The 13370-nt window shown below is 41.6% G+C and overlaps 1 protein-coding gene across 3 annotated transcripts in view; it reads left to right on the plus strand.

Annotated features, from left to right (window-relative positions):
* The first annotated feature begins 273 nt into the window (after positions 1-273).
* The window catches only part of LOC122662037 (probable alkaline/neutral invertase B), a 41395-nt gene continuing 28298 nt past the window's right edge, over positions 274-13370 (plus strand). For 2 of the 3 annotated variants that reach the window (XM_043857586.1, XM_043857587.1), the window contains exons 1-2: positions 274-412; positions 642-1145. In XM_043857586.1, coding sequence (XP_043713521.1) covers positions 729-1145 — 417 coding nt within the window. In that variant the 5' untranslated portion in view covers positions 274-412; positions 642-728. The remainder of the gene's footprint in view (positions 413-641; positions 1146-13370) is intronic. The other variant, XM_043857588.1, reaches the window with a different exon arrangement.

Here is a 13370-nt window from a genome sequence, read left to right on the forward strand (position 1 = left end):
GCACGTGTCACGTAACAACGTAAATTATGATTTAAGCATAGAAAGTAACGTATACAACAGCAGCCGGACAGTAATCCACGTGTCGGTTACTCTTCCCGTCCAAATCCGGCATGCACTACTGGAAAGTCACCTGCCCAGCCGGTCACTCCTCTCCCAAACCTGGTACTATCTCGTACCATGAATCCTTTCTCTCTCTCTCACACTCTCACCTGCCCAACCTTGTGCCTTGCCTTCTTCACTTACCTAATTATCTTTGTCTGGATCTCGTTTTCTGTCTCAGACTCTCAGTTCTTCCATGTTTATAAATTGCCATTCTTGTAGAAGACATGATTCCTCCTTTAATTTTCGGCCATTGATACGCTTGAAGGTTTTGCAGGCGTAGGTTAGTTAACTTCCTTACCCCGGCGCTTCCGTGAATCCCGAGGTCAGTTTCATTTCTTACTCCCAATTCCCAAAAACATGGTTTTTATATGTTTTAAAAAAAAAAAAAATAAATCATTTAGGTTCTAATCATGGTGGGAATTATATATATATTTTTGGAGATTTTCAGTCGTTTTCCTGTTGCAGAGCTAGAGCTGCCACAGTTTACAGTCATGGTTAGCTGCCACAGTTTCATAGTTTAATTGCTCTTCAATCAAATGCAGATTTTCGAGCCGTGGAATCACCATCAGATCACGATCAGTTTTCTATCCAAATAGTTGAGAAGTTCGGAATTCTCAACTGTTTCAATGGATATCTCTCAAAATGGAAGTGTTAAGAATCAAGATCAACGATGCAGTGTATCTGAGATTGAAGAATGCGATTTCTCAAAGCTAGCGGAGAAACCAAGGACTCTGAATATAGAGCGGCAGAGGTCATTTGATGAGAGGTCTCTCAGCGAATTATCTATTGGTTTCTCCCCTCGACTGTATGCTAGTAAAACCGACAATTACTCCCGGATAATGGACCATTTTGACAATGTATTTTCTCCGGGTAGAAGGTCTGGCTTCAACACCCCTAGTTCACAACAACATAGCTTCGAGCCTCACCCCATGGTTGCTGAAGCATGGGAGGCCTTGAGACGTTCTTTGGTCTACTTTCGTGGTCAACCAGTAGGGACTATTGCTGCCTTGGACCCTTCTGATGAGGATCTTAATTATGATCAGGTTTAGTTCCTTTCTAACTTATTTATGCTCTCTGCTTCATTTAGTATCTTGAATTCTGCCATGTGCAATTGTAAGGCAAGCACGTACTGGGTTTCAAAATATTGCTTAATAGTAGAAAATTGAGTAGGTAATGGCAAAGATAAGCCCAATGTCCTATTATTTGGTTTATACTCCATCCTTCATTTAATTAAGTAGTAATGTAATTTGAAGAGGATTCCTCTGTATTTGTAACCAGGTAAAGAACTAAGAACCGGCCAATCAAAGAAAAAAGAGGATGAGAATAAATAACAGAGAAGGGAAGAAGAGACAGAAGAGAAAGGAGACTGAACCCAACAATAGATTCTATTCTATTGCTGGTTGTATGCTTTATTTATATAAGGATTTCAAAGTTACAACCAAACTAGGAAAGAACAGATATAGAAAGTACTAGAAAGAAGTAAGCTAATCAAAATAGGACTCTCTCATGATAGGGACACTCCCCCTATCATGAGCACTAACACACTACTAACACTAGGTAGTCCAATAGGGTCCATGACACCTATAGGAACTATAACATACTTTAACACTCCCCCTCAAATTGGAGCATACAAATCTCCCATGACCAGCTTGGAACAACACCTTCGGAAGGCAGGGCCAAAGATAGACTTGGTAAATAGATCAGCTAACTGATCAACAGATGAAACGAACGGAGTAACAATCAGCTTCTTCAAAATAGCATCCTGGACAAAGTGGTAATCAATCTCAATTTTTTTGTCCTTTCATGAAACTCTGGGTTGCTGGTAACGTAGATGGAAGCCTGATTATCACACATCTTCATTGATTGAGTAATTGGAAAACCTAACTCTTGAAGAAGAGACTTTAATCGCAATAACTCAGCAACAGTATGAGCCATAGCTCTATAATCTGCCTCAGCACTAGAACGAGCCACAATAATTTTCTTCTTGCCGTGCCACGAGACAAGGTTACCATCAATAAATGTGCAATAACCTATGGTAGACCTCCTATCACCCTCAGCATCGGCCCCATCAGCGTCAGAAAATCCTACCAGATCAATGTTTTAATGCAGTTGGTAAATCAGCCCCTTCCTCGGAGCTCCCTTTAGTTACCTTAAGATACGATAGGCCGCCTCCTAGTGAATTTTGTTTGGCGACTATATAAATTGTCTGATCACACCCACAACAAAGGAAATATCAGGACGAGTAACAATTAAATAGATAAGCTTCCCAACAAGTCTCCTGTACCGGTGAGGATCATCAAACACCTCGCCCTCATCTGTGTCAAACTTCTGATGAAGGTCCATAGGAATATCCAATGGTTTACACCCAAGCATACCACTCTCAGACAAAAGATGCAACACATTTCCATTGGGATAGACTAATCCCTTTCTTGCTACGGAGAACTTTAATGGCAAGAAAATAGCTAAGAGAGCCCAAATCTGAAAGTGCTGATGTAGGAAGGATTTTACTTCTGTAATGCCAGAGGTATCATTACTAGATACAATAATGTCATAAACATAAATCACTAACACCACCACCTTAGAACCTCGGTGACGAACAAAGACTAAGTGATCAGAGTAACACTGTGAATTTGTCAAACCAGGCCTTCTATGACTGTTTCAACCCATAAATAGCTTTGTTTAGCTTTCATACTCTGTGTGAATTCTCACCCTGAGCAACATACCGGGAGGTTGCTCCATATATACCTCCTCCTGTAAATATCCATAAATGAATGCATTCTTTATATCCAATTGATAGAGTGGCCAGTCCAAATTCATAGCTAAGGAGATAATAACATAGACTGAATTGAGACGAGCAACTGGCAAGGTTCTAAATCTCGGTTTCGTGGTTGGTTTCGACAGTCCAGGAAACTGAGATTTCCCAGGTTTCGACCGAAACCAGGTCGAAACCTGGTATTTTCTGGCAAAACTTGACATGTTGTATGCTGTCAAAACTGGTTGAAACTAGTTGAAACTACCAAAACAGATTGAAACCAAGCTGGTCAAAACTAATAAAAATGGTTTGAAACTTGGTATTTTTCGCTCAAAATTGGTTGAAAATAACGAAATGTGCGAAATATTCGAAACTTGACTTGTACCAAGTTTCTTCTCGGTTTGGTAAACTGAGATAACTGGTTTCAGCTGAGTTCTTGAACCATGGCAACAGGCAAAATTGTCTCAAAGTAGTCCATACCATATGTCTGAGTGGAGCCCTTCACAACCAATTGAGCCTTAAGTCGTTCAACTGAACCGTCCATATTATAATTAATGGTGTAAATCCAGCGACAACGTAAAATATCCTTACCAGGAGGTAGGTCTACTACGGTCCATGTCTAAAGAGATATTAAATCCTCCATTTCTGTGTCCATTGCCACTTTCCACCTTATGTGAGATAAGGCTTCTTGCATGATGTTTGAGGAATGGAGTTAGTAGATATGGACAGGGCAAGACGATGCAAAGTAGGACGAAAGTGAGATATATAAACATATTTCTCAATAGGATAAGCAAGCATAGACTTTTGTGTGCAAGAGCGGATATCTTTACGAGCAGCCACAGGTAAGTCAGATGGAGCTTCCGCTGAAGGAGCAAACGGAGTGGTGGGTGGAGTAGGAATGGATGGTATTGGAGCATCAATAGATGGCACGGTCCTCTTACGCTGTTGATACACTTGGAATGGAACATCATCAAATGGCACAAGCACAGACATGGAAGGGCACAATCACTATCAGCAGGAGGTATAGATGTAGGCACCAAAGGAACAAAGTATGGAACACTTTCAAAGAAAGTAATGTTAGCACTAAAAAATTGCCTATGAGTAGTTGGGTCATAAGTTCATAACATCGAGACCCTTTCTGGGTTTGAGAATACCCAAGAAAAATACATTTAACAGCCTGGGAGACAGCTTACCTACCATAGGGTGTAAACCATGAGCAAAACAAACACAACCAAAGACCTTTGGTGGTAGGGAAAACAATGATGTATTAGGAAACGCAACGGAAAAAGGTTGAGTGATTATTTAAAGTAGAAGAAGGAATCCGATTAATCAAATATCATGCAGTAAGGACGACATCACACCAAAAGTGCTTGGGAACATTCATGTGGATCATTAGAGATCGAGCGATCTCCATTAAGTGTCTGATTTTCCATTCAACAACCCCATTTTGTTGTGAAGTAAATGAACAACTAGTTTGGTGAATCATACCAAAGTCTGAACAAAAGGCGGAAATTTCACGTTGAGTGTACTCCAATGTATTGTCAAAACGAAAAACCTTAATGAAAACATCAAATTGGGTCTTTATTTCACTATACAAATCTTTAAAAATAGACAAGAACTTAGAACGATCCTTCAACAAGTATACCCAAATTAATTTGGAGTGATCATCCACAAAGGTAACAAAATATAAAAAAACCTAACCTATTTTTAACACGATACGGACCCCAGATGTTTGAATGAACCAAGGAAATAAGGGCTAACTTCTCGAAACACTATGAGTTGGAGAAGAGGAGTGGTGTTGTTTCCCAAGTTCATAAGCTTCACACTCCAAACGAGAGATAGACCTGCAGCTAGGAACCATGTGTTTGAAGCTTGGAGCCTTGGATAGGGGTACATGTTCTAAATGAAAATGCCATTGGAGAGGGGAAACACCAGTAGTCGTAGCAGCAGCAGTAGAAGAACCAGTGCTATGCAGATAGTAGAGTTCGGCTTCATCAAGCTTGCCATCAACCGTCCTCCTTGCCTTAAGGTCCTGAAAAACACAATGGGAAAAAAAGTGACAGAGCAGTTGAGAGATTTTTGTCAAATGACTAACAAATAATAAATTTATTGGTAACTGGGGAACATGAAGAACTGAAGATAAGGTCATAGATGCAGTAGGGGAACCTGTAGTCCTATACCATGACCAGTCACATGGGTAGAAGACCCACCCATCAGCAAGTATAATGGGTGAGTAGTTAGAAACCTTTGATAACGAAGAAAACAACTCAGTCATAAGAGTAGATGGATCAGAATCAATGATCCATGGAGTGGAAGAGGTAGATGTAAGAAAGGCTGAAGTTCCTGTATGGACCAGGGTGGTAGTGGATGGAGAGCCATCAGTGGATATCTGGAGATTCTGTATCAGTTTCAACAAGTGATTGTAGTCATCTCGAGATACAAACCCTGATGAAGAACCGCCAGATTAGGATGCAGTAATAGTGTCACTAGAGGACACCTTTGCAGTACTACCATTAGGAATAGCTGAATTAGCTGTAGCTGGAATCCATTTAGGTCGACCATGTTTAGCCCAACATATTTCAATAGTGTGATTGGGCTTGCCACAAAAAGTACACAATCGAAAAGGTTGGTCACTCTGTTGGCCATCTGTACCTCGACCGCCACGTCCTCGACCACCCCATGAGCCACACCCCTTCCCAGAGAGGTTAGATCCTCGGCCACGGCCAGCAACAAATGCAAAACTCTCTTTAGGAGAGGGGATGATATCTGACCGTGAATAGTAGTAATGCACTGCAGACGTGCAAAGGACTCATTAAGAGAGGGTACCTTATCACCAGCAAGGAGCTGACTCTTTACTGACTGATAATCTGGATTCAATCCTGCCATAAACTTTGCCACAAAGAACTCCTTTGAAGTTGTAACTGTTCCAAATTGGTGGTGAGAGGATGGTGGATGTTGAGTTCTTCACATATACCCATAAATGAATTAAAATATTCATGCAATGACTTGTCTCTCTGCTTGGAAATAAACAGTTTATCATACAAATGATAGACACGGGAAATATTCTTCTCATGAGAGAAGGTTCTCTTCAAGTCATCCCACACTCCTTTAGTAGTGGGATGAAACATGACATTGGCGGCAATGGACTGCTCCATGCTGTTCCACAACCACAGTATCATTCTCCCGCATCCATTCGTCATAAGCCTTGATCTCAGATTGATCTTTAGAGTCAGCGGAAGGAGGGTCTGACAGAAGATACTTCAATTTACCCCTGGCATTAATACATACCTTAACGGCTTGCCCATAGAAGATAATTCCCAACTCCATTGAGTTTAATAGTTATGATTCGAACATTCACCTTGTCGGACTTGTGTTTGAGGTCAGCCATCATATGTGCAAATCACTATGCAGCAGAGATGGAAAACCAAGAGAAAGAAGTACTCCAAAACTTGAATGAATAATAATAAGCACCACAGAAAAAGGGGGTATAATACAGGATTACCACAAGGTGGAAACTGGAGAACTGTCAATAACACTCATCAGCTGGTCTGATGGTCTTCAAAATATGATCAAGTAACCTTTCATAGGTAAGAAAAGTCCCAAAACTTCAGCATAATCAGCAGGCCAAGGAAAAAGTAATTGCAAATTTCTCATATCTGAAACCACCATGAAAACAGATTATCACCAGGGAGAAAGTGTACAGAATCTGTAACTTCAGCTGGTGGAAAAGTTATGAAAGTGATAGCGAGTTGATGCTCCAGCAAGATGAATCTACCTTCAAAATCTTGGTCTAATCCAGTGAGATGATATAATCAGACTTCAGAAAATCTATATCCTGCAGTTCCGTAAGCTTGAGGAGGAAGAACACTGCCTTCAATCAGCAAGGCATTATATGGAAATCAATCAAAGACAAATCAGGGACCCTAGTTGCCATTAGTTCATCATAAACTAAGGCCTATTCTTCAGATAATGCAGTATAGGTTGCTGCTAACCTTAAACAAGAAACAAACTTCTTAGACTCTCAAACCTAGTAATGTAGTCCTAGATAGGTAGGAGACCTACTAGGAGCCAGACAACAGGATCAAATAACAAAAGGGGTTGCTGGTTCGAATGGACAGCACTAGGATTTAGGTTAATTCTAGGGTTTAGGATGGGAATTTGGGAATGGGTCTTATATGGCTTTAATATGCAGGTCTATGGGGTTATTATGGGATAAAAATAATTGGATTTGGGAAGGTTTTAAAATTCTGCAATTCTGGACAGAATTAAGTTGCAGGTTTTGGGTTTTAATGGAGTGGAGGAATGGAGGGGATAGAGTGGGAGTTATGAGCTGGATTTTGGATCGAGTGTAGGGAGAGGTGTGGGGGATATAGGCTAGAAGTTTGGTTTGGAATTGATGGACAGATCTGAAGTTATGAGGGAGTCCTAGTTGAGGTAGGAGTACAGGTTTAATGGAGAATTAGGGTTTGATGGAAGGAGGGGGGCGTGGATTAGGTTAGAGGAAGAAGGGAATAACTAAATTAACAAACAACTCACCGGATCTGCAGATCTGCAGTAGCAGCAAGTTGAGGAAGCTTGATTGAAGAAGAAGAAGGACCTCCCGATCTACAAGATGCAAGGAGTCGATTGGAGATCCACCAATCCCTTCACCTTAATATTACTCACGAGGCACACTCACGATGGAGCAAAGGCAGCAACAAAGGCAGCAAGCATAAAGCTGAGTTTTTATTAATTAAATTCGTGTTCAATACTTGGCCCCCTTAGAACCTGTTGAAATAGGCTGCTTACCCGATTGGGGTAAGCAGTCCTAGTTGGATTAGGATTAGTCCTACTAGTCCTAGCTGATTAGGATTAGTCCTAGTCATGTTAGGAGTAGTACTAGTCAGATTAAGTTCTTTTATTCTATTTTATTTTTATTGTTCCCTCAGCCGAGTCCTATTCTGGCATTCCTAGTTGTATTAGGAATTCCTAGTAGGACTAGGACTGAGGTGTTATTATTCCTATTTGTACTTTGATCAGATTTATTTCAAGTTAATATAAATAAAGGGGCTTGGGTGATCGATTCAATCACTCAAGCATTCGAGTTCTAAGGGCTGTTAACATGGTATCGAGACAATTCGATCTAAAGAGCAGCTTTCTCAGTTTTTGTTTTTTATTTTTCACTTTCCCCTCCCCACGGTTTCTCGGTTTTCTCTTCTCCCCCACTCTCGGCTCCTCTCTCTCATTCAGGGCAGCAACTATGAGGTGATCGATGAAGATTTAGATGCTGCCCTCAATCCTACCTCATTAAAGATCAAGATTATTGGTATGACCTAATTCGCGTGCAGATCTCCTCCATTCTTGAAGATCAAGTTCTTCCTACACTTGAAGATTGATCTTTCCTTTTTTTTGGAGATTATTTTTCGCTATTATTGGTGCATACCTTCCCTATTTGAAAGCGGAATTGGATCAAGTATAATTCAGATCCGGACTGCGGATTCTCCAAACACAGTTTTTACCTAATTTCGATCAAATTAGGGTTTCTTATTGCTCCATCGAAAGAGCTATTTTTTGGAGGACTTCTTCCCCACTACCGGAGGATCACTCGATCTATCTTTCAGCCTATTTAGACGGCTGAAATTGCTGCCACTTCAAAACCCATACTTCAGATCGATTCAGTTTTTGAAGATTTGTGTTTTTTCAATTTTGTGGATCGGTTTCTACCGAACTATGGGTGATTAGAGACAACTACGCTACTTCGGGGATGGTCGGACTAGGAATGACTTCCTTCCCTATGTTGCCGCCATCAAGCTTGATGGTACAAATTATTTAATCGGGCGCATCACTATCCTCGATCAGGCGGTAGGGATTCACTGGCCATCTCATTGGCACCACCAAACAACCAGCTGAAGAAGGTGCTGCCCGTACTAAATGGGCTGCCAATGATGCAATGGTAATGTCCTTTGTTCTGAACTCTATGACCACTGACCTTTCTAGTCAGTATCTTCTCCTTGACACTGCTACACAAATATGGACAGCTGTCAAGGGCACTTATGGTCTTTCAGGTAGTGGTGCTCAGGTTTATGAAATCAGGAAGACACTCCAAACCACTACTCAGAAGGAGATGACTGTCACCAAATACTATGTTGCCCTCAAGTGCTTATGGCAGCAATTGGATCACTATGCTCGATTCCAACCTATTACTACTACTGATATTACTGCCTACCACACCTATGTAGACCAATTCCGTGTCTATGATTTTCTGGCTGGCCTCAATGATGACTATGACCCTATTCGGGTGCAAGTCCTTGGACGGGTTCCTTTCCCCACTTTAGAGGAGACTTTTTCTTATGTTCACAGTGAAGAGACACGAAGGGCTGCCATGATGATTACTCCTAAAGTTGAGAGATCAGCCTTACAGACTGCTGGTCCCACTCCTGTTGCTTCTTCTGATAGTGGTGCTGCTTCCACTACTACTACCAAAGAGCCCGTTAAGTGTGAGCATTGTCACAAACCATATCATACTAAGGCTCAGTGTTGGAAATTACATGGGAAGCCAGCTGATTTTGAGGCTAAATGTGGTTGTGCTAAGTCTAAAAACAAAGCCAATCATACTGAAAGTGTAGCTCTAACTCCCATTGCTGCCATTGGTTTCTCCCAGGAAGAACTCCAGGCTTTGTGTCGTATGTTGAACACATCAACTTGCCTCTACTCTCTGCTGCCAATTCAGGTTCCTTCTTTGCCTCAGGTATTTCTTTTTTTGGTCATTGTGCATCAGTAGTATCCACTCCATGGATCATAAACTCCGGTGCTACGATCACATGACGAGTTCTTCTAGCCTTTTTAATACATATTCTCCTACCTCCGTAAGGATAATGTCAAAATTGCGATGGGTCCCTCTCCTCCATCTCGGGAAAGGATCCATTGGTTGTTCTCCTTCCCTTACACTTGTCATCGTGTTGCATATTCCCAAATTTACAACTAACCTTCTTTCCATTAGCAGATCACTAAATCCCTGAATTGTAAAGTGACCTTTTTTCCCACTCACTGTGTTTTTCAGGAGCTGGACTCGGGGAAGATGATTGGATCGGGTAAAGTGCATGGCGGATTGTACCTGCTTGATGGCGATCCTACTCAGGCTTTACCTTCGGCATCCTTCTCTTCTAATTTACATAAATGGCACTCTAGACTAAGCCATCCCCCCTTAGGTACTTTATCAAATTTATTTCCAGCATTAGTTAAAGACTGTAATAAGGAAGAATTTTTTTGTGAGCCTTGTGTCTTAGTTAAACAGACGCGTTCAACTTATCCTATTTCTAATAAAAGACCCTCTTCCTTATTTCATATTGTTCATACTGATGTGTGGGGGCCTAGTAGGAAAGCTTCCCTGACTGGCCATCGGTGGTGTATTACTTTCATATACTGCTATTCTAGGTTCACTTGAGTATACCTTATGCACACAAAGAGTGAAGTTTTTTTTATGTTTTCAACACTTTCATCAAATGATTAAGACCCAGTTTAATGCCACTCTTCAAATTTTGAGGAGTGACAATGGGAAAGAGTATATGGAAGGTCAGTTCCAAAAATACCTTGCTGCACATGGAATCCTCCATCAGACCAGCTGTGTCGACACTCCAGCCCAAAATGGTGTGGCTGAGAGAAAAAACCGAGAGGTGGCTAGGGCCCTTATGTTTGCTCGCAATGTCCCTTCCCTTTATTGGGGGGAAGCTGTCCTTACTGCATCCTATTTAATTAATAGGCTGCCCAGTCGGGTTCTTCTTTCAAAAACCCCTATTGAGCTATTACTTGGCTCTTTTTCCTTTATAGTCCCACCTAAGGTGTTTGGCTGCGTTTGTTATGCTAGGGATACAAGGTCCCCTGGTAAACTTGACCCCCGTAGCCTTCGCTGCATTTTCTTGGGTTACTCTGCTACTCGGAAGGGGTACAAATGTTACTACCCTCCATCCCGCAGGACTTTTGTCAGCATGGATGTTGTCTTTCATGAAAATGTTCCATATTATGTGTCCCCACCTCTTCAGGGGGAGAGTGTTAGTGAAGATGTGCTGACTATTGACTCTCCACCTCCACTTCAGTCTGTTTATCATGAGTCTGAACCAGTTCGGCCTGCCCCTAGTACTCCCCCTGAGTTAGGGGAGAGGTTCCTATACGGGGGAGCCCATTTCTATTCGGGGGAGCAATCTACCTCGGTCAGGACTCCTATCCGAGGACTATCGGTGAATTTGGAGGAGGATTGATGCCGTAATGTGAAGACCTATGCAAGGAAACATAAGCAGGTTCAATCAACTGTTGCTCCAGTACCCATCCAATTGCCGAACCCGGATCCAGAACCTGCCTCTCCACCTGGTAATGATCCTGACTTACCTATTGCTCTTCGCAAAGGTGTCAGAACTTGCACTCAGTATCCCATATCTCATGTTGTTTCTTATGATTCCCTTTCCCCATCCTTTCGTGCTTTTGTTTCCTCTCTTTCTTCTATTCGTATTCCTAACAATTGGCTGGAAGCTTTATCAGAAGGAAAGTGGAAGGCAGCTATGATGGAAGAAATGGACGCCTTGAAGAAAAATAACACATGGGAGCTTGTGGTTCTTCCACCTGGGAAGAAAACCGTTGGATGTAAATGGGTGTTTGTGGTGAAACAGAAGATGGATGGCACTGTGGACAGGTATAAGGCACGACTTGTGGCTAAGGGGTTCACTCAGACATACGGCATTGATTACCAGGAAACTTTTGCACCTGTTGCAAAGTTAAATACTGTTCGTGTGTTATTATCTTGTGCAGTCAACTTTGGATGGGACTTGTTGCTGCTAGATGTAAAAAATGCTTTCCTAAATGGAACACTGGATGAGGAGGTGTATATGGACATTCCACTAGGGTTCTCTTGTGACAGAAACCAAGGAAAAGTATGTAGATTGAAGCGTGCACTTTATGGGCTGAAACAGTCACCTCGAGCATGGTTTGGCCGGTTCCACAAGGCCATGATTTCTATGGGCTATAAGCAGAGTAATGCTGATCACACACTCTTTATAAAGAGGGTTGGTGAAAAACTCACTGTTCTTATAGTCTACGTTGATGATATAGTGGTTACTGGCAATGATGGTGATGAGATCAGGCAGTTGAAAACCTTCCTTGGACAAGAATTTGAGATTAAAGATCTGGGGAAACTACGATACTTTCTTGGGATTGAAGTGGCCAGATCTTCTAAAGGCATTTTTCTCTCCCAAAGGAAGTATGTCCTAGACTTTTTGGCTGAGACCGGGTTGCTAGGCTGTCATCCTTCAGATACTCCTATGGACCCTACTGTTCGACTCAAGGAGAAAGAGTGTGAGCTTGTTGATAAAGGCCGGTACCAAAGACTTGTAGGGAAGCTGATTTATCTTTCACACACGGGTCCTGACATTGCTGTCGCCGTGAGTACTGTGAGCCAGTTTATGCATGATCCCTACTCTTCTCATATGGAGGCTGTTCTTCGTATCTTGCACTATTTGAAGTCAGCTCCTGGAAAAGGAATTCTTTTGTCTATGCATGGTCATCTACAGATTGAAGCATACACTGATGCTGATTGGGCTGGTTCTGCAGATCGGAAGTCTATTTCTGGGTATTGCTCCTTTGTAGGTGGAAATCTTGTCACATGGCGTAGCAAGAAGCAAAATGTGGTTGCTCGTTCTAGTGCCGAAGCTGAGTTTCGAGCTATGGCACAAGGTATTTGTGAGTTACTATGGCTTAAAGGTTTGCTACAAGATCTTGGTGTTCCTATTCGTCTTCCTATGATACTGTACTGCGACAACAAGGCTGCCATCAGCATAGCACACAACCCAGTACAGCATGATCGTACCAAGCATGTTGAGGTGGATAGGCATTTCATCAAAGAGAAGTTAGAAGCTAGGCTGATTTGTATTCCCTTTGTGACATCTGCGGATCAACTTGCTGATATCTTCACCAAGGGATTGTCTGGAAAATTGTTTCATCTCAATCTAGTCAAGTTGGGCATGATCGACATCTTTGCTCCAACTTGTGGGGGAGTGTTGAAATAGGCTGCTTACCCGATTGGGGTAAGCAGTCCTAGTTGGATTAGGATTAGTCCTACTAGTCCTAGCTGATTAGAATTAGTCCTAGTCATGTTAGGAGTAGTACTAGTCAGATTAAGTTCTTTTATTCTATTTTATTTTTATTGTTCCCTTAGCCGAGTCCTATTCTGGCATTCCTAGTAGGACTAGGACTGAGGTGTTATTATTCCTATTTGTACTTTGATCAAATTTATTTCAAGTTAATACAAATAAAGGGGCTTGGGTGATCGATTCAATCACTCAAGCATTCAGTTCTAAGGGCTGTTAACAGAACCTCATATAAAAGACTCAAAATTAGACTTAGACACTAAAAAGGAATGGCCTAACCCAATCCTTAACCTATTAGCTAACTTAAACTTACTAGGAAATTGAAATAGACTCAAAATAGAGTCCTAATGACTTAAAAACAACTTAAACTACTTAAAATAAAAGAAGATTCCCTACTAGCCAAT

The sequence above is a fragment of the Telopea speciosissima genome, chromosome 5 (genome assembly GCF_018873765.1).
Source record: "Telopea speciosissima isolate NSW1024214 ecotype Mountain lineage chromosome 5, Tspe_v1, whole genome shotgun sequence".
In the NCBI taxonomy this organism is placed as follows: domain Eukaryota; kingdom Viridiplantae; phylum Streptophyta; class Magnoliopsida; order Proteales; family Proteaceae; genus Telopea; species Telopea speciosissima.